At 32.3% G+C, this 20,631-nt stretch overlaps 6 protein-coding genes and 3 long non-coding RNA genes across 35 annotated transcripts in view; 5 read left to right on the top strand and 4 right to left on the bottom strand.

The window, feature by feature from the left end:
- LOC126870196 (uncharacterized) overlaps window positions 1-3,342 on the bottom strand; it is a 5,556-nt gene extending 2,214 nt beyond the window's left edge. The window contains exon 1 of the long non-coding RNA XR_007691221.1: window positions 3,037-3,342. This is a non-coding gene — a long non-coding RNA (uncharacterized LOC126870196). The remainder of the gene's footprint in view (window positions 1-3,036) is intronic.
- Window positions 1-3,499, bottom strand: part of LOC126870194 (uncharacterized) — a 14,766-nt gene extending 11,267 nt beyond the window's left edge. For both annotated transcript variants that reach the window (XR_007691219.1, XR_007691218.1), the window contains exon 1: window positions 3,351-3,499. This is a non-coding gene — a long non-coding RNA (uncharacterized LOC126870194). The remainder of the gene's footprint in view (window positions 1-3,350) is intronic.
- LOC126870165 (uncharacterized) overlaps window positions 1-10,919 on the top strand; it is a 12,385-nt gene extending 1,466 nt beyond the window's left edge. Inside the window, exons 5-9 of one of the 3 annotated variants that reach the window (XM_050627649.1) lie at window positions 8,856-8,909; window positions 9,005-9,189; window positions 9,302-9,531; window positions 10,248-10,420; window positions 10,562-10,919. In XM_050627649.1, the coding sequence (XP_050483606.1) occupies window positions 8,856-8,909; window positions 9,005-9,189; window positions 9,302-9,531; window positions 10,248-10,251 (473 nt within the window). In that variant the 3' untranslated portion in view covers window positions 10,252-10,420; window positions 10,562-10,919. The other 2 variants (XM_050627647.1, XM_050627648.1) reach the window with 2 other exon arrangements.
- LOC126870158 (uncharacterized) overlaps window positions 1-11,710 on the top strand; it is a 39,251-nt gene extending 27,541 nt beyond the window's left edge. For 5 of the 23 annotated variants that reach the window (XR_007691162.1, XR_007691160.1, XR_007691156.1 and 2 more), the window contains one exon: window positions 1,947-2,114. The gene's annotated coding sequence lies outside the window, so the exon portion shown is untranslated. Of the gene's footprint in view, window positions 1-1,713; window positions 2,115-6,216; window positions 6,391-6,453; window positions 6,617-10,623; window positions 10,920-11,081 lie in introns of those variants that run through there. The other 18 variants (XR_007691166.1, XR_007691165.1, XR_007691163.1 and 15 more) reach the window with 12 other exon arrangements.
- Window positions 2,313-14,285, top strand: LOC126870167 (uncharacterized). Its single transcript, XM_050627652.1, has 8 exons — window positions 2,313-2,992; window positions 11,794-11,846; window positions 12,057-12,407; window positions 12,485-12,698; window positions 12,774-12,947; window positions 13,063-13,177; window positions 13,275-13,465; window positions 13,551-14,285. The coding sequence occupies exons 3-8, from the start codon at window positions 12,112-12,114 to the stop codon at window positions 13,782-13,784; spliced, it is 1,224 nt and encodes a 407-aa protein (XP_050483609.1). The 5' UTR covers window positions 2,313-2,992; window positions 11,794-11,846; window positions 12,057-12,111; the 3' UTR covers window positions 13,785-14,285.
- Window positions 5,073-10,291, bottom strand: LOC126870195 (uncharacterized). Its single transcript, XR_007691220.1, has 2 exons — window positions 10,156-10,291; window positions 5,073-5,625 (listed from the first exon to the last, which is right to left on the bottom strand). It is a non-coding gene; the product is annotated as an uncharacterized LOC126870195 (long non-coding RNA).
- On the top strand, window positions 10,662-17,687 carry LOC126870164 (uncharacterized). 2 transcript variants are annotated; one of them, XM_050627646.1, is made up of 5 exons: window positions 10,662-10,810; window positions 15,921-16,122; window positions 16,179-16,389; window positions 16,681-17,340; window positions 17,412-17,687. In XM_050627646.1, exons 1-5 carry the CDS (start codon window positions 10,768-10,770, stop codon window positions 17,649-17,651), a joined length of 1,356 nt encoding a protein of 451 aa, XP_050483603.1. In that variant the 5' UTR covers window positions 10,662-10,767; the 3' UTR covers window positions 17,652-17,687. The 2 variants fall into 2 exon arrangements, with proteins under 2 accessions (XP_050483603.1, XP_050483602.1); XM_050627645.1 differs by having other exon boundaries at window positions 10,757-10,810; window positions 16,501-17,340.
- LOC126870169 (tumor protein 63) lies at window positions 17,669-19,860 on the bottom strand. The gene is made up of 4 exons (XM_050627656.1): window positions 19,712-19,860; window positions 19,123-19,453; window positions 18,790-19,018; window positions 17,669-18,709 (listed from the first exon to the last, which is right to left on the bottom strand). The coding sequence occupies exons 2-4, from the start codon at window positions 19,203-19,205 to the stop codon at window positions 17,984-17,986; spliced, it is 1,038 nt and encodes a 345-aa protein (XP_050483613.1). The 5' UTR covers window positions 19,206-19,453; window positions 19,712-19,860; the 3' UTR covers window positions 17,669-17,983.
- LOC126870182 (40S ribosomal protein S23) lies at window positions 19,679-20,631 on the top strand. The gene is made up of 3 exons (XM_050627673.1): window positions 19,679-19,827; window positions 20,026-20,185; window positions 20,296-20,631. Exons 1-3 carry the CDS (start codon window positions 19,824-19,826, stop codon window positions 20,561-20,563), a joined length of 432 nt encoding a protein of 143 aa, XP_050483630.1. The 5' UTR covers window positions 19,679-19,823; the 3' UTR covers window positions 20,564-20,631.

The following is a 20,631-nucleotide window of genomic DNA, read 5'->3' as shown; positions in this document are numbered from 1 at the left end:
AAGCTCCATTTTTAAAAGATCCAAAAGTTGGTCAAACGGTATTAGCAATGACCACTGATGGAAAATATTGTCGTGCACGTATTCTTGATATACATGAAGTTGGAGTGGAAGTTATCTACCATGATCTTGGTCGTAGAGAGTATGTAGATCCGGAGAAACTTAAGGTTCATCCTGATAGTTTGAAAGAGGTCGGTTATAATTTAATATATGTTTGATAATATATTTTAAAAGTATTTATATCTATTTAATCTATTAATCTAATTTTTAAAATAGATTGGATATTTTATGTCAAAACTAAAACTACAAGGTGTTTATCCAGATATCCCACCACTACAAGACATAATTGATCTTCTGGACAACCTAGTGGATAATAAAGTTCCTCTGATATGTACATATGATGGTATACCTTCCACAGATGGTGTATATCTGAAATTTCGTGACGGAAAAACTCTTAATGATATGATTAGTAAATGTATCGAGATGAATTGTGAGATATCTTCTGAGTAAATAGAAAAATTAATCTCAGAATTAGTTGCTCCAGATAGCTGTATTAAAACAAAAATTATTGAGCGTGAACTTGTATCTGTGTGCCGTCCATAATGTGTAATTACCATTGGTTAAAGCCAAATTAATTGGTGAATGTTTAATATCAGATTGGGGGCAAAAAAAAGAAACAAAAAAAAACATGCATCTCATTATGCAAAAGGAGAACATATTAGTTATAATGTTTGAAGCTAAAATTGAGATATTTTTAGTTAAAATAGTTAAAACATGATTTGTTTCTTGAAAGTATTTTAACATTTGTAGAAGACATTCCACTCTTTGATATTATTGTATCTTCTCAAATAGTATGTAAGATCAGTACTTTTTGAACACTTTTTTTATATTTACTTTTGTCAGTATTATATTTTATTTCGGTGAATCTCTATATTCAACATATTTCCTGCGAGACTTGTATTTTGTGTACAATTTATAATAAATATGAAGCGAAAGCAAAGAGTACGTCCAATGCAGTTAACTCTATACTGAAAGATAAATTTGTCGACTGCGGAAATCTTTTCAGTAATAAAAATTATGAACTTTTCATAATTTTATAATAGGCATTTTTTGTGTGTTCAGTACCTAATTTAATTGAAGTTACAGCTGATTGGATGATTTATCATCCTAACGTATCTCACAATCAGCTTACTAAGCTACTTGATGTGTCTGTTCAGATGACAGATCGCTGTAAGCAACTGTAACACCTCACCATTTACAAGCTCGTGTAATATAGTAACTAAAGTATAATACTTACGATAGCGTTTATGCATCAATACAGGTGATATATACAGGGTGGTTGGGAACTGGTGATACAAGCGGAAAGGGGGTGATTCTACGCGAAAAAAGAAGTCGAAAATATAGAATAAAAATTTTTCGTTTGGGGCTTCGTTTTCGAGGAAATCGACTTTGAATTTTCGCTGGGTACGCGTGCACTATATCACGTCTCGTTATAACGGATCTCACTGTAGATCGTTGCTCGATGGAAAAATTAAAAAAAAAAAATTTTCATTCTATATTTTCGACTTCTTTTTTCGCGTAGAATCACCCCCTTTCCGCTTGTACCACCAGTTACCAACCACCCTGTATAATAATTAATTATTATTAACAAGGTCTTCGTTATCAAAACGTAAATGTTTCAGTATAAGAAATACATTTATAACATTCTGTAAAAAGACGTTTTTTTCAAATTTATAATCATATCAATGCTGAAGTAAAAGGAAAAGTTCAAAACTGCAATTCCCTCGAAGAATAAATGTTAAGGACACGAAATTAGGTGAAGGTGCACAGGCAAGTGTTTTAACGTGTTTAGAGAACGGACTCCATCAGTTTCATTATTGTATGGCCCTGGTAAAGATCATACATTTGCATATTCATAGCTTAAAAATTTAGATGAATGTAATTAATAGAAAGTCCCGGGAGAACTATGTCTGTTGCATCAATTTCGGAACGTTTAACTGAAGCTGCAGGTGGTAAGATTTGTATGACGGAAAACAGTGCGTCAATCGATGCAGCCTTTACGGTGGAAATATGTATAATATTAGAAAATATTAAAAAAAAGAAAAAAAAAAACGAAAGCAATTGGTAAATCTTGCGGATTTCATTTAACAAAATCAAAGTAGGATCGTTATCCGTGGCTAAGCTGTATCGAAACCGGGTATCTTGACGATCATGCTGGACTTAGGTAAGAATAAGAAAAACAACGGAATAATCTGTTTTTATTTTATATGTTAAATGTTACAGTTGGTGATTGTTCAATTATTATCGATGGAAAGGATTTAATAGGACTAAGAATAATACAAATGACGGCTTTAATCCACCATTATGAAGGATGTGATTTAAAATAATTTATCTGGAGATACATTAACGAAGGAGTAAAAGAATTTGCGTAGCAGTGAAAGGACCATTGCCAGAAGTGGCCTGTAAACTTGCAGACGCTTTGCGATATTTTAGAAAATTAATTACTAAATTCATCTAGACCCGAGTTCTAGAATGCTCAGTTTTTCAGGAAATCTCACTGCCACCAAGTCCTTGGTTTGTTCATGGTCATATCGTTTGTGTTGGATGTAGATTGAAAACACGTCAAGTCGGACATCAAATCATCAAACACGAGAATACGTCTGCTAGGATTTTACATGATTGTTTATGATCTATTCATTATCCAATAACACGAATAGTTATTAACTAATGCCAGTAAACATTAATTTAATTGAAGTTTATGGTATTAAGAAACGTGCGATTTATATCTTCGAAATGTGTGTCTTATGAATCAAAATCGAATACGAAATTTGAGAGTGATCACAGTTATTATTGACTAATAATTCCTGCGTTTAATCAATAAACTTGTTAAATAAAGTTTGTTCATTTCCTCGGCCAGGCTGCTGTATAGTTAAATTAGCCGTAGTAGCTTTTACCTTATTGTAGTACAAGGTATTTACGCTAGAGTGAGCCACAGGTCTATACTGTTTCAAAATGTGAATATAGTGATGATGTGCCAACCTATGTTATCCATTTTCGGATTCGTAAGTAACCGAAAATTGCTTTATGTTCTTTTTGGATCCTTTTGCTAATTTTCAGAATGGGTTTGGAATAATTTAATCTAAAATTGAGTAATACAAGTATATTCCAAGATTTTGTGTTAAAATTCGGTTATCTCAAAAAGCTCGTGAGAAATATACAAATTTCACAGGCGCGGATATAATACGTGTAGAAATGGAATCAGGTGATTCGGGCGAAATACTTCAAGTTCATGATGAGGCGAATTTAATAACATACATAGTACTTCCGACACCTTGTGATGAAGATTCAAATACCTCATCTGCTGCAAGTGTTATTGAGAATGCTGTGGTTTCTTCAGATTTATTCGCCTACGATCCAGCAAAATATTCTTTCTGCAAAGAAAAAAGTATCGTTAATACTCTAAATGTTGGAGGAACGGGTGCTTTCCGCTTTATGACAGAAATAAAGGAGGGTGTATATGGTATTGCAATATGGCCTGACGGTACAGATGCTGATTATGAGAGTTTAGTGGATGAAATAGAAGCAGCGATCCCGGAATGTACTCAATGGTCAAATCATAGGTAAATAATATTAATATCCTATACATTATTTAAACAAGTTAATTAAACAAATTAAACGTTAATACACTTTGCAAAAATTATTAATTTTTAGACCAAATATAGGAGATTTTGTATTTGGTCAAAGGGTGGACAACAGTTGGGTTAGGGGATATGTTATATGTGTGCTACCATCCTTAAAACTGGCTATGATCGACGAAACTAAATTAGTGCGAGTTGGTTACCTTGCTACGTGCGAACCACCCCTTTCAGATATGTATGCATATACTGGAGTATGTGAATTAACTGATACTACATATAAATTGGAGGTAAGATGTACGGAATCTAATATGCTGTTAAATATAATGTATGTTAATTCTTAATTTCTCAACTACAACCTGTAGGAATATGAGGATTATCAATTTAGAGTAATAGGCCGAACAGATGATGAGAAACCAGACGAATTTGAAATATTAATTCTTAAAGGAGATTCTGAGTTAAAAGCTACTATAAAGCCTTGGATTCCAACGCCGGAACAATTGGGTGTACCGTGTACTGATCTAGATTATGGAACTACTGTATGATTTTTGGTTTTAATTCAAATAAAGATAGTTATTATTTTACTATTATTTTATTTATTTTACTATTTCTTTTGGTCAAAGTATTATTTCTTTATTAAAACTATTTTTTCAGGTATGCGTTACTGCTTATCGAAGTCATGTAGTTATGTACGTTCGTCCCTTAGATACTCTAGGTTTGGCACGCTATAACTTTATTATGGAAACTGTTGCAAAATGCGCTGAAACATGTACGTAATATGGTTGATAACATTTTATAAGAATTAAACTAACTTTGTATAAACTCGTATAAAACAAAAATAACATTTTTCTTTCTTTTTTAAAGCTGAATTTTTGGAAGATCCACATATTGGGCAACTGGCATTAGCACTGCGTGGTGATGGCAATTATTATCGTGGATGCATTATTACTGTACAGAAAGAAAGAGTGGAACTTCTGTTCGATGATCTTGGTTGTAGAGAATATATAGATAGGAAGAAAATTAAGATCTATCCTGAATATTTGAAGAAGGTGGGTTATAATTTAATATATGTTTGATAATATATTTTAAAAGTATTTATATCTATTTAATCTATTTAATCTGTTAATCCAATTTTTACAATAGCTTGGACATTGTATATCAAAAATCTTTCTTCAAGATGTTCCTAAAAATATCCCCCCGATACAATCAATAATTAAAATTCTGGAGAACCTAGTGGAAAATAAAGTCCCTCTGATATGTACATATGATGGTATACCAAGCAGTGAAGGTGTATACCTGAATTATCCTGATGGAGAAAGCGTTAATAATATGATATGTAAATGTATCGAGCCGTATCGTGTGAATCCTTCTGAGTAAATAGAAAAATTAATCTCAGAATTAGTTGCTCCAGATAGCTGTATTAAAACAAAAATTATTGAGCGTGAACTTGTATCTGTGTGCCGTCCATAATGTGTAATTACCATTGGTTAAAGCCAAATTAATTGGTGAATGTTTAATATCAGATTGGGGGCAAAAAAAAGAAACAAAAAAAAAACATGCATCTCATTATGCAAAAGGAGAACATATTAGTTATAATGTTTGAAGCTAAAATTGAGATATTTTTAGTTAAAATAGTTAAAACATGATTTGTTTCTTGAAAGTATTTTAACATTTGTAGAAGACATTCCACTCTTTGATATTATTGTATCTTCTCAAATAGTATGTAAGATCAGTACTTTTTGAACACTTTTTTTATATTTACTTTTGTCAGTATTATATTTTATTTCGGTGAATCTCTATATTCAACATACTTCCTGCGAGACTTGTATTTTGTGTACAATTTATAATAAATATGAAGCGAAAGCAAAGAGTACGTCCAATGCAGTTAATTCTATACTGAAAGATAAATTTGTCGACTGCGGAAATCTTTTCAGTAATAAAAATTATGAACTTTTCATAATTTTATAATAGGCATTTTTTGTGTGTTCAGTACCTAATTTAATTGAAGTTACAGCTGATTGGATGATTTATCATCCTAACGTATCTCACAATCAGCTTACTAAGCTACTTGATGTGTCTGTTCAGATGACAGATCGCTGTAAGCAACTGTAACACCTCACCATTTACAAGCTCGTGTAATATAGTAACTAAAGTATAATACTTACGATAGCGTTTATGCATCAATACAGGTGATATATACAGGGTGGTTGGGAACTGGTGATACAAGCGGAAAGGGGGTGATTCTACGCGAAAAAAGAAGTCGAAAATATAGAATAAAAATTTTTCGTTTGGGGCTTCGTTTTCGAGGAAATCGACTTTGAATTTTCGCTGGGTACGCGTGCACTATATCACGTCTCGTTATAACGGATCTCACTGTAAATCGTTGCTCGATGGAAAAATTAAAAAAAAAAAATTTTCATTCTATATTTTCGACTTCTTTTTTCGCGTAGAATCACCCCCTTTCCGCCTGTACCACCAGTTACCAACCACCCTGTATAATAATTAATTATTATTAACAAGGTCTTCGTTATTAAAACGTAAATGTTTCAGTATAAGAAATACATTTATAACATTCTGTAAAAAGACGTTTTTTTCAAATTTATAATCATATCAATGTTGAAGTAAAAGGAAAAGTTCAAAACTGCAATTCCCTCGGAGAATAAATGTTAAGGACACGAAATTAGGTGAAGGTGCACAGGCAAGTGTTTTAACGTGTTTAGAGAACGGACTCCATCAGTTTCATTATTGTATGGCCCTGGTAAAGATCATACATTTGCATATTCATAGCTTAAAAATTTAGATGAATGTAATTAATAGTAAGTCCCGGGAGAACTATGTCTGTTGCATCAATTGCGGAACGTTTAACTGAAGCTGCAGGTGGTAAGATTTGTATGACGGAAAACAGTGCGTCAATCGATGCAGCCTTTACGGGGGAAATATGTATAATATTAGAAAATATTAAAAAAAAGAAAAAAAAAACGAAAGCAATTGGTAAATCTTGCGGATTTCATTTAACAAAATCAAAGTAGGATCGTTATCCGTGGCTAAGCTGTATCGAAACCGGGTATCTTGACGATCATACTGGACTTAGGTAAGAATAAGAAAAACAACGGAATAATCTGTTTTTATTTTATATGTTAAATGTTACAGTTGGTGATTGTTCAATTATTATCGATGGAAAGGATTTAATAGGACTAAGAATAATACAAATGACGGCTTTAATCCACCATTATGAAGGATGTGATTTAAAATAATTTATCTGGAGATACATTAACGAAGGAGTAAAAGAATTTGCGTAGCAGTGAAAGGACCATTGCCAGAAGTGGCCTGTAAACTTGCAGACGCTTTGCGATATTTTAGAAAATTAATTACTAAATTCATCTAGACCCGAGTTCTAGAATGCTCAGTTTTTCAGGAAATCTCACTGCCACCAAGTCCTTGGTTTGTTCATGGTCATATCGTTTGTGTTGGATGTAGATTGAAAACACGTCAAGTCGGACATCAAATCATCAAACACGAGAATACGTCTGCTAGGATTTTACATGATTGTTTATGATCTATTCATTATCCAATAACACGAATAGTTATTAACTAATGCCAGTAAACATTAATTTAATTGAAGTTTATGGTATTAAGAAACGTGCGATTTATATCTTCGAAATGTGTGTCTTATGAATCAAAATCGAATACGAAATTTGAGAGTGATCACAGTTATTATTGACTAATAATTCCTGCGTTTAATCAATAAACTTGTTAAATAAAGTTTGTTCATTTCCTCGGCCAGGCTGCTGTATAGTTAAATTAGCCGTAGTAGCTTTTACCTTATTGTAGTACAAGGTATTTACGCTAGAGTGAGCCACAGGTCTATACTGTTTCAAAATGTGAATATAGTGATGATGTGCCAACCTATGTTATCCATTTTCGGATTCGTAAGTAACCGAAAATTGCTTTATGTTCTTTTTGGATCCTTTTGCTAATTTTCAGAATGGGTTTGGAATAATTTAATCTAAAATTGAGTAATACAAGTATATTCCAAGATTTTGTGTTAAAATTCGGTTATCTCAAAAAGCTCGTGAGAAATATACAAATTTCACAGGCGCGGATATAGTATGTGTAAAAATGACATCGATTGAATCCAACAAAGTAACTAATGTGGAAGTTCAAAACGGGACGAATGCGTCAACATCCCAAGTAATTACGACAAATAATGATCAAAATCCAAATACCTCAACTATTGCAAAAGTTGATGGGGAAACTGTTGTTTCTTCAGATTTATTCGCTTACGATCCAGCGAAATATTCTTTCTGCAGAGAAAAGAGTATAGTTAATATTCTAAAAGTTGGCGAATTGGGTACCCTCGAATTTCTGGAAGAAATAAGGAAGGGTGTATATGGTATTGCAATATGGCCTGCGAGTGCAGCCTCTGATTATGAGGAATTATTGGATCAATTAAATATAGTGATCCCTGAAGCTACTCAATGGAAAAATCGCAGGTAAATAATAGCAATATCTTATACATTACTTAAACAAGTTAATTAAACAAATTAAACGTTAATACACTTTGCAAAAATTATTAATTTTTAGACCAAGTATAGGAGATTTTGTATTTGGTCAAAGATTGGACGGAGATTGGGTTAGGGGATATGTTATATGTGTGCTACCATTCTTAAAACTAGCTATGGTCGACGAAACTAAATTAGTGCTAGTTAGTAACCTTGCTACATGCGAAAAACCCCTTTCAGATATGTATGCATTTAGTGGAGTATGTGAATTAACTGATGCTACACATAATTTTAAGGTAAGATATACAGTATCTAATATGCTGTTAAGTGTATTGTATGTTACTTCTTATTTTCTCAACTATAACTTGTAGGAAGGTCAAGATTATCGGTTTAAAGTTACAGGCCAAACAGATAAGGAGAAACCAGACAAATTTGAAATATTAATTCTTAAAGGACATTTTGAGGTAAAAGCTACTGTAAAGCCTTGGATTCCAACGCCGGAACAATTGGGAGTACCATGTGGTCATGTGAATTATGGAACTACAGTATGATTTTTGGTTTTAATCTAAATAAAAATAATTATTATTTTACTATTATTTTATTTATTTTACTATTGCTTTTGGTCAAAGTATCATTTCTTTATTAAAACTATTTCTTCAGGTATGCGTTACTGGTTATCAAAATCATATACATATGTACGTTCGTCCCTTAGATACTCTAGGTTTGGCACGCTATAACTTTATTATGGAAACTGTTGCAAAATGCGCTGAAACATGTACGTAATATGGTTGATAACATTTTATAAGAATTAAACTAACTTTGTATAAACTCGTATAAAACAAAAATAACATTTTTCTTCCTTTTTTAAAGCTGAATTTTTGGAAGATCCACATATTGGGCAACTGGCATTAGCACTGTCTGCTGATGGCAATTATTATCGCGCATTTATTACTAAGGTACAGGAAGATAGGGCGCATGTTATGTACCAAGACCTTGGTCGTAGAGAATATGTAGATAGGAAGAAACTTAGGATTTTTCCTGATTATTTGAAGAAGGTTGGTTATAATTTAATATATGTTTGATAACATATTTTAAAAGTATTTATATCTATTTAATCTATTTAATCTATATAATCTATTTAATCTGTTAATCTAATTTTTAAAATAGCTTGGGTATTGTATATCAAAAATCCTTCTACAAGGTATTCCTAAAGATATCCCTCCGTTAATACCAATAATTGAAATTCTGGACAGCCTAGTGGAAAATAAAGTTCCTCTGATATGTACATATGATGGTATACCTTCCACAGAAGGTGTATATCTGAAATTTCGTGACGGAGAAAGCCTTAATAATATGATATGTAGATGTATCGAGCTATATCGTGTGAAACCTTCTGAGTAAATAGAAAAATTAATATCAGAATTAGTTGCTCCAGATGGCTTTATTAAAACAAAAATTATTGAGCGTGAACTTGTATCTGTGTGTCGTCTATAATGTGTAATTACCATTGGTTAAAGCCAAATTAATTGGTGAATGTTTAATATCAGATTGGGGGGAAAAAAAAGAAACAAAAGAAAAACATGCATCTCATTATGCAAAAGGAGAACATATTAGTTATAATGTTTGAAGCTAAAATTGAGATATTTTTAGTTAAAATAGTTAAAACATGATTTGTTTCTTGAAAGTATTTTAACATTTGTAGAAGACATTCCACTCTTTGATATTATTGTATCTTCTCAAATAGTATGTAAGATCAGTACTTTTTGAACACTTTTTTTATATTTACTTTTGTCAGTATTATATTTTATTTCGGTGAATCTCTATATTCAACATACTTCCTGCGAGACTTGTATTTTGTGTACAATTTATAATAAATATGAAGCGAAAGCAAAGAGTACGTCCAATGCAGTTAATTCTATACTGAAAGATAAATTTGTCGACTGCGGCTGTAATCTTTTCACTAATAAAAATTATAAAAAGTTTATAATTTTATAATAGGCACCTTTTTGTGTGTTTAGTACCTAATTTGATTGAAGTTATGGCTGATTTGATGATTTATCATACTAATCTAGCTCACAATCAGCTTAATAACCTACTTGATGTATCTGTTCAGATGACAAATCGCTGCAAGCAACTGTCTGATTTAAATGATACGGGGCATTCAAGCAACAGAAATAATAAATGATGCATGTTCAGATAAGACACCCTTACGGGGGTCTACTACGTAAGAATACTAATGCCATGAAAGGATGGCATACTTATGACAGCGTTTATGCATCAATACAGGTGATATATATAGCAACATAATAATTCTTATTAATAAGGCCATCATTATTAAAACGTAAATGTTTCAGTATAAGAAATACATTTATAACATTCTGTAAAAAGACGTTTTTTTCAAATTTATAATCAATGTTGAAGTAAAAGGAAAAGTTCAAAACTGCAATTCCCTCGAAGAATAAATGTTAAGGACACGAAATTAGGTGAAGGTGCACAGGCAAGTGTTTTAACGTGTTTAGAGAACGGACTCCATCAGTTTCATTATTGTATGGCCCTGGTAAAGATCATACATTTGCATATTCATAGCTTAAAAATTTAGATGAATGTAATTAATAGAAAGTCCCGGGAGAACTATGTCTGTTGCATCAATTTCGGAACGTTTAACTGAAGCTGCAGGTGGTAAGATTTGTATGACGGAAAACAGTGCGTCAATCGATGCAGCCTTTACGGGGGAAATATGTATAATATTAGAAAATATTAAAAAAAAGAAAAAAAACGAAAGCAATTGGTAAATCTTGCGGATTTCATTTAACAAAATCAAAGTAGGATCGTTATCCGTGGCTAAGCTGTATCGAAACCGGGTATCTTGACGATCATGCTGGACTTAGGTAAGAATAAGAAAAACAAAGGAATAATCTGTTTTTATTTTATATGTTAAATGTTACAGTTGGTGATTGTTTAATTATTATCGATGGAAAGGATTTAATAGGACTAAGAATAATACAAATGACGGCTTTAATCCACCATTATGAAGGATGTGATTTAAAATAATTTATCTGGAGATACATTAACGAAGGAGTAAAAGAATTTGCGTAGCAGTGAAAGGACCATTGCCAGAAGTGGCCTGTAAACTTGCAGACGCTTTGCGATATTTTAGAAAATTAATTACTAAATTCATCTAGACCCGAGTTCTAGAATGCTCAGTTTTTCAGGAAATCTCACTGCCACCAAGTCCTTGGTTTGTTCATGGTCATATCGTTTGTGTTGGATGTAGATTGAAAACACGTCAAGTCGGACATCAAATCATCAAACACGAGAATACGTCTGCTAGGATTTTACATGATTGTTTATGATCTATTCATTATCCAATAACACGAATAGTTATTAACTAATGCCAGTAAACATTAATTTAATTGAAGTTTATGGTATTAAGAAACGTGCGATTTATATCTTCGAAATGTGTGTCTTATGAATCAAAATGAAATACGAAATTTGGGAGTGATCACAGTTATTATTGATTAATAATTTTGACATTAAATCGATAAATTTCTTAAATAAACTTTGTTCATTGCCACGACCGCGTTGCTGTATAGTTAAATTAGTCGCGGTAACTTTTACCTTACTGTAGTACAAGGTATTTACGCTAGAGTGTGCCACAGACCTATGCTGGTTCACAATTTTCATGTACTGGTCATCCATGTTTTTCAGATTCGTAAGTAGGTCATAATTCTTGATGTTTTTTTTTCGATTCTTTCGCAAATTTTCAAAATAGGTTCGGAATAATTTAACTTAAAATTGATAAATACGAGAATATTCCAAGATTTTGTGCTAAAATTCGATTATCACAAAGAGCTTGTGAGAAATATACAAATTTCAAATACGAGGATATAAGAAGTGTAAAAATGACATCGGTTGATTCCAGCAAAGTAGCTGATGTTGAAGTTAAAAATGAGAATGATATATCAACATCAGAAGTAATGCAGACAGATAATGATCAAAGTCCAAATACCTCAACTATTGCAAAAGTTGAAGAGGAAACTGTGGTTACTTCAGAAATATCCACTTGCAATAAAGCATTATACTCTTTGTGCAAAGAAAAAAGTATAGTGAATGCTCTAACTGTTGGAGAAGTGGGTACTCTCGAAGTTCATGCCGTACTAAAGAATAACACATACGGTATTACATTATTGCCTAATAATGCAGAACATCAATTTGATAAAGTAATGGCCTCATTAGCTGCAGTCCCGGAAGATTTTAAACGTACAATAAATAAGTAAATAATAGCAATGTGCTACATATTATTTCAACAAATTAAACGTTAATATAGTTTGTAAAATTATTAATTTTTAGTCTAAATATAGAAGATATGTTCTATGGTCAACAAGCGGACAAAGAGTGGGTTAGAGGATATATTGTATCTGAGCTACCATTCTTAAAAATTGCTAATATAGACGAAGCTAAAGTAGAGACAATTAAAAATATTACTACATGCGAACAAATCGCTTTAGATACTTATGCATTTAGTGCACTATGTGAAATAACTGATGATAGGCATAAATTGGAAGTAAGATCTGTAATATCGAATATGTTGTTAAAGATAATGTATGTTAATTCTTAATTTCTCAATTATAAATCCTAGGATGGTGATATATGTGAGTATGAAGTACTAGGCCGAACACGTATTAAGGAACAAGACGGATATGAAATATTAATTTATACAGATGATTCTAAGATAAAAGCTACTGTAAAGCCTTGGATTCCAACGCTTCAACAATTGGGAACACAGTGTGCTGAAGTGAATAATGAAACTGAGGTATGATTTTTTGTTTTAATCTAAATAAAAATAATTATTATTTTACTATTATTTTATTTATTTTACTATTGCTTTTGGACAAAGTATCATTTCTTTATGAAAACTATTTTTCCAGGTATGCGTTACTGGTTATCGAGATCATATACATATGTATGTTCGTCCCATAAATACTGTAGGTTTGGAACATTATAACCATGTTATGCAAACTATTGCGAAATGCGCTGAAACATGTACGTAATATAGTTGATAACATTTAATAAGAATTAAGCTAACTCTGTATAAGTTCGTATAAAATAAAAATACCATTTTCTTTTTCTTTTCTTGAAGCTCCATTTTTAAGAAAACCACCAAATGTTGGGGATGCGGTAATAGTTCAGTCTGTTGACGAAAATTATTATCGTGCATTTGTTACTAGGGTACAAGATGATAGAATTACAATTTTATATCTTGATCTTGGTAGAAAAGAAGTTATTACAGATATGAAGAAACTTAAGATTTTACCTGATAATTTGAAGAAGGTGGGTTATAATTTAATATATGTATGATAATATAGTTTAGAAGTATTTATATCTATTTAATCTACTAATCCAATTTTTAAAAAAGGTCCGCTTTTCTATGACAAAGCTCTTACTAAAAGATGTCCCTAGAGATATTCCTCTGATAAAAGAAGTAGATGATTATCTGGCTCACATAGTAGCAACTAAAGTTCCCCTGTTATGTACATATGATGGTATACCTTCCCTAGACGGTGTATATCTGAAATTTCATGATGGAGAAACCCTTAATAATATGATATGTAAATGTATCGAGTCGACTTTTGAGGAACTTTCTGAGTAAATAGAAGAATGAATCTCAGAATCAGTTGCTTCGGATAGCTGTATTAAAACAAAAATTATTGAGCGTGAACTTGTATCTGTGTCGTCTATAATGTGTAATTACCATTGGTTAAAGACAAATTAATTGGTGAATGTTGAATATCAGATCGGGGGAAAAAAAAGAAACACAAAAAAACATGCATCTCATTATGCAAAAGGAGAACATATTAGTTATAATGTTTGAAGCTAAAATTGAGATATTTTTAGTTAAAATAGTTAAAACATGATTTGTTTCTTGAAAGTATTTTAACATTTGTAGAAGACATTCCACTCTTTGATATTATTGTATCTTCTCAAATAGTATGTAAGATTAGTACTTTTTGAACACTTTTTTTATATTTACTTTTGTGAATATTATATTTTATTTCGGTGAATCTCTATATTCAACATTCTTTCTGCAAGACTTGTATTTTGTGTACAATTTATAATAAATGTGAAGTGAAAATAAAGAGTATAAATAAGAGTCCAATGCAGTTAATTCCATACTGAAAGATAAATTTGTCGACTGTGGTAATCTTTTCACTAATAAAAATTATGAACTTTTTATAATTTTATAATAGGCATTTTTTGTGTGTTCAGTACCTAATTTAATTGAAGTTATAGCTGATTTGATGATTTATCATCCTAACCTATCTCACAATCAGCTTACTAACGTACTTGATGTGTCTGTTCAGACGACAGATCGCTGTAAGCAACTGTCCGATTTAAATGATACCGGGCGTTCAAGCAATAGAAATAATAAATGATGCATGTTCAGATAAGACACCCTTACAGGGGTCTACTACGTAAGAATACTAATGCCATGAAAGGATGGCATACTTATGACAGCATTTATGCATCAATACAGGTGATATATATGTCGGAGAAGAGCCAGGAACAGGGTTGTGGGCGTTTGATAGACCTCCCTTGGAGTTGGCCATCGTTGTGTTATAACGAAGATACGGCCTGATACTACGAGTATGGACACTACCGATTCGACAATCAACAGCGGTGGTTGGGCATGTTAGTGGGCTTGCGATGTTAGTGACGTTGGTCTTAGGTTCGACGACGAATCCACGGTGAACGGGATGAAAGATATACTTGCTCTAACTCAAACGTGTACTACTCACGGATCGTACGGCGCTAGTCCCTTCGTCGATGAGATCTCCAGAAAGAATGGATTTTCGTCCCAATGATGCCACAGAGGAAAACTATGATGGGGTGTGTCTAAGGACACGAGATCATCGGATTCGTCGGGTATAGCCCTCGTTCCGAAAGTAAGGAAAGTTGACGTCGCTGTCAATTGGTCAATTTGGGACAAAGACTGTCTGTCCGTTTGGAAAATCTTAATTACCAAAAACCCAGGTTTTATAGCGGGTCTTCAGGCTAACTGGACTTGTGCTGCGTAAGTGCCTCAACATCTGGTATTCGTTGTCCGAAGGAACCGTTGGAATGTTTTACTGTCAAGTACCTGTATGGGTATTTCTTTTAATGAGGGTCATACTATAACTCCACACCTTTGTTAGACGAAGCGTCCGTCCCGTTGACCGCGGCTACGTTCGGCTACTGATGGTCGCCTTGAGCACAAGTTTATTATCATAAATCGCAAACAAGTACAATTGGGCAGAATGACGGCAAATTGTTTAGTTACGACTGTAAGCTTTAATTACAATCTTACGGATGTTCCCGAAGTTTCAGAGGGAAGGCTCCGGTGTCCTTTCATCTCCGACATATATAACAATTAATTATTATTAATAAGGCCTTCATTATTAAAACATACATGTTTCAATATAAGAAATACATTTATAACATTCTGTAAAAAAGCATTTCCTTTAGATTTATATTTATTTCAATGTCGAAGTAAAAGGAAAAGGTCAACACTGGAATTCCCTCGGAGAATAAATGTCAAGGACACGAAAGTAGGTGAAGGTGCACAAGCAAGACTTTTAACGTGCTTAGAGAACAGATTCGATCAGTTTTATTATTGCGTGGCCCTCGTGAAGATCATAACATTTACATGTTAAATAATAATAAAAATTTAAATGAGCGTAATTAATAGAAAATCTCGGGAAAACTATGTCTGTTGCATCTACTTCAGAACGTTTAACTGAATCTGCAGGCGTTAAGATTTATATGGCGGAAAACAGTACGTCAATCGATACAGCCTTTACGGGGGAAATTTGTATAATATTAGAAAATATAAAAAAAACGAAAGCAATTGGTAAATCTTGCGGATTTCATTTAACAAAATCAAAGTGGGACCCTTATCCGTGGATAAGCCATATCGAAACCGGGAGTATTGCTGATCATGCTGGACTTAGGTAAGAATAAGAGAAACAACGAAATAATCTGTTTTATTTTGTTTGTTAAATTTTAGAGCTGGAGATTGTTTAATTAGTATCGATGGAAAGGATTTAATAGGATTAAAAGTAAAACAAATAGCAGCTTTAGTCCATCATTATGAAGGATGTGATTTAAAATTATTTATTTGGAGATGCATTAACAAAGGAGAAAAAGAAACCGGAATAGCTGTGAAAGGACCACTGCCAGATGTGGCCTGTAAACTTGCAAATGCAGTAGCTGGAGTGGTCTGTATACTCTGATATTAGATAGTTCCTTTATTATTAAAGAATTATTCTTTAAATTTGTCTAGATACACTTTACGATATTTTAAAAAAGTAATTATTAAATTCATTTAGACACGAGCTCTAGAATGCCCAGTTTGTCTGGAAAGCTCCCTGCCTCCAGTTTCTCAATGTGTTCATGGTCACATCATTTGTGTTGGATGTAGATCGAAAACACATCGTTGTCCGATTTGTAGAGTTAGACTGGGTCAAGGAAGGTGTTTGCTCGCGGATAAACTTCATAAGTTATTTCAGGACATTTTTGACATAAAAGGCAATGTAAATAACAATGCAGAATGTCACACGCGAAATCTTCAAGATCGGCTTTTTGGTAAAAACAAGAAGAAAGAACTAAAACAAACAGCGGAGAAACATGATTTTACAAATACGAAAACACGTCAATTATTATTAAGCAGGTTATTTCGCGGTGGATTGGAAAAAGCTGCTTCAGTGGATAATTTAACAATATTGTCCAATGAAAAGCCAAATGCAAATACTGCACCTGTAGATTTAAACCCTGATGAACATGCAAGTTTTTATGATCGAACGAAATCTGCAAGTACTGGAGAATTGTCAAAAGAGACTATGAAAGACGTTGACAATCATTTGCAATCTGATGCAACTGTTACCTTAATATCAAGTAATAATAGTTTAATGTCCAATGTATCTCCCACACCAATTTGGGGAGGCTCTATAGATTCTATAACCTGTACCCAAATCATGTGTCCTCTTTCAAGGCAAAATGGATGTAAAGATATTATTACACCTGTTACCGTATTGGAACATTTGAGCGGAATTCATGAACTACCACAAGTTCATTTTTATTCTATTTGTGTTAAACTTCCAGTACCTCTTCCATTTGGTTCAAAAGCTGTTTACATATTGCACTGTGGTGAAGATCTCTTTTTCTTTCAGGTATATTTCTTAAGCTTGATACAGTTATTTATTTCGTATACAAAATAATGTTATCAATCATAAATATACAGTGTGAAGATGAAATTGTTTGGATCAGTAGTACCAGAGGGGGAAAAATACCATGGGAATGGACTTTATATGGTAAAGGGCAGAATGGTACTGAGATAAGAATGCGTAGAAGTGTTGCAAGTCTTACAAATCCCATGATGTTAACATCCCAACATATTGCCCCCTTACCAAATGCTTTGTTATTGTACACATTGGACATTCAACTAATAGAATGTCATTCAAATGAACAGTTAGAGATATAGAATATACATAAAAGCTATTAAAAATTATAAAATACATTGTATTCTAGTGTAAAAGATGTATAGTATCACAATATTAATATTAATATATATATATATATATATATACTACTAAATAATATAAATATATATAAGTAGTATTATGATGCATTATAGAATCCACTATAAAAGAGGATAGTCATCTATTAAGATCAACGTGCAATAACAAATGGAATTATTAAAATATACATTATTAGCTTTGTAAAATATATAAATAGATAGCACATTATAAAACCATGTTCCTTGTTTTTTTTAAACATATATGTGAAAGACATAACATTCATGCAAATATGCATTTAGGGAGTTTTACGCAATATATCATCCATGTACGGTTTAAAAAAATCAAGCTGACCAGTTTTTATTGCTTGACCCGCCATGATGTCATATGCATACTTTAATACAGCCAAGTAGTTTTCTTTTCCAACAATATTTAATTGAACATTGAAGACATGTGTATCACAGGAAGGCATCATTTTTTTCCCAACTGGTATACAAAGTTTTCTTTTTTTTATATCAGGTTGTGCATCTGTTACTTCAGCTTCTTCTTTCTTCTTATCTCTTTTAGGACAACTACAAACTCTAACAGGAAGTCTTTGTCGACCCAAAATTCTTCTATTACAATTTTCCAAAGTAAAAATTAGTTCTGTTGGTCTGCGATTCATTCCAGATGGGCAACTATTTTTACATAAAAATTTGAAGCACACTGGAACATATTGAGAACCAGGTTGTGGTCTATTAAGGGGTACCACTATAGACAGATGTTCACTTCTTTCTTCATACATGGTAAGATGGTGTGTACAACGAACAACATGTTTAATCACTCTGGGGGCTACATCTCTATTACTTGGATTATTTGGTGCCATGTGATTATGACATCTTCTAACTGGATCACTAGCATACTGATCTAAACTAAAAACCATGGCGGTACGTAAAAGAAGACCATCTTCAGGTGGTTCCCACTTAAAACGTAATGGCAGTGTTTCTTCCATGTTGATAAATACTTTTTTTAATACTTGTGAATACTATATAAGATGAATAAACTTAAATTACATATTTAAGACATTATTGTATGTAATTAATAACAGTTTAATTATATACTTACTACCCAATTCTTACTAGAATCCAGATTACCCAATGAAACCTGAAAATTATAACGACCAGGAAACTCTTCTTTTATTGGAATAGCAGGATCAAGTTCTTGAAAATACTCTTCATCTTGTTCTTCTTCTTCATCTTTCATTTGCTTTTTAGATTCCAAATATTGTTGTGGCAAATCGTACTTTTCCTCCATTTCCTCTGTTATACTTTGCATCCAAGATCCACTAAATCCACTAAATAAAGCAACATAACATGTAATATATTTAATACAAGCGAAAAATAAAATATCGATATCGATGAGAATGTAATATAATAATTATATATCAACACTTCTTACATATCCTTTACTAGTGCCTTATATTCTTCTTCACCTAATATATCAGACTCTTGTGAGTCTGAAAACCCATTTGCAGTAGTCATATTCCATCAAATATTTGCTAGATTTGTCACAACAAACCCACATATAGATATAAATCACGTTGCGGTGAAAAAGACGCCATTTATATCCGCGGGAAAATCATTCGTTGAAATAATGGTTGATTCTCAATTATTTTAAAAATCGCACCATCAGTTGGAGTCCAAGTAATAATGTATTTTATATCTGAAGGACTTCCAGGGCAAAGAAATAAACTCATTAACTCGTTAACTCATTTCAAAATAAGTTATACCTATAATAAATAAAATAGTAATATTGTATAACCGGCGCTTGTAAGGATATGCGTATTAGGAATGCTAAAGATAATACCCTTTAACAACAACAAAAAAAAAAAAAATAATTGTTCTTTCTCTTCTTAATTTATATTTTTTATACATGTTCATTTGACTTTTACCTTATTAATAAAAATCTATCTATATCTAATCCTAATGGGGTTACTAAATTCTGTCGACCAATTAAAAAGTATCAAGCTATAATCGAAGACGCTTACATGCGGATACTTCATTCGAAATCGTATAATTTCCAATACATCGGTAACAGACAACGTTGATTTATTAGATATTCACGTTAGCCTCTTCCGATCGTATAAAGAAACGAGCAAGATGGGTCAGTGGTCGATGTTAAAATTACATTGTTTTTAAAAGTGTAAATCTGAAATTAATAAATATGTGTTGTTCTCATCGACTGTTGAATTTGTTTTAACTATAGTTTCATTAAATGTTTAGTAGAAGATTTTGAAATAATAAAATGAAGATGAAATGTATTAAATAAAAATGATACATAACCTAACTTTTTGATTTACAGGTAAACCTCGTGGTCTTCGTACTGCGCGTAAGCATGTAAACCACAGACGCGATCAACGATGGAATGATAAAGACTACAAAAAAGCTCACTTGGGAACGCGGTGGAAAGCCAATCCATTCGGTGGTGCTTCTCATGCTAAGGGTATTGTTTTAGAAAAAGTGTATGTATATTTATATTATTTGTCTCTTATTATATCATATTTATATTAATCTCTTCGAATTAGAATAAATTTCTATATGAAATTTTAATTCAACGATCATATGTTTTCAGTGGTGTAGAAGCCAAACAACCAAACTCTGCTATTCGTAAATGCGTACGAGTGCAACTTATCAAAAATGGCAAGAAAATTACTGCTTTTGTACCTAGGGATGGTTGTTTAAACAATATCGAGGAGAATGACGAAGTTTTGGTAGCAGGTTTTGGTCGTAAAGGTCATGCAGTGGGTGATATTCCAGGAGTTCGATTCAAAGTAGTGAAAGTTGCTAATGTTTCGTTACTTGCACTTTATAAAGAAAAGAAAGAACGACCTAGATCATAAAATCATTGTCATGTATTTCTAACAAATCTGTAAAAGATTTTTAAATCAATTAATATTTTATTAATTAA

Source organism: Bombus huntii, chromosome 10 (assembly GCF_024542735.1).
Source record: "Bombus huntii isolate Logan2020A chromosome 10, iyBomHunt1.1, whole genome shotgun sequence".
Classification (NCBI taxonomy): Eukaryota; Metazoa; Arthropoda; class Insecta; order Hymenoptera; family Apidae; genus Bombus; species Bombus huntii.
The sequence above is the reverse complement of the archived record's forward strand: the minus strand, read 5'-3'. Positions and strand labels throughout refer to the sequence as shown.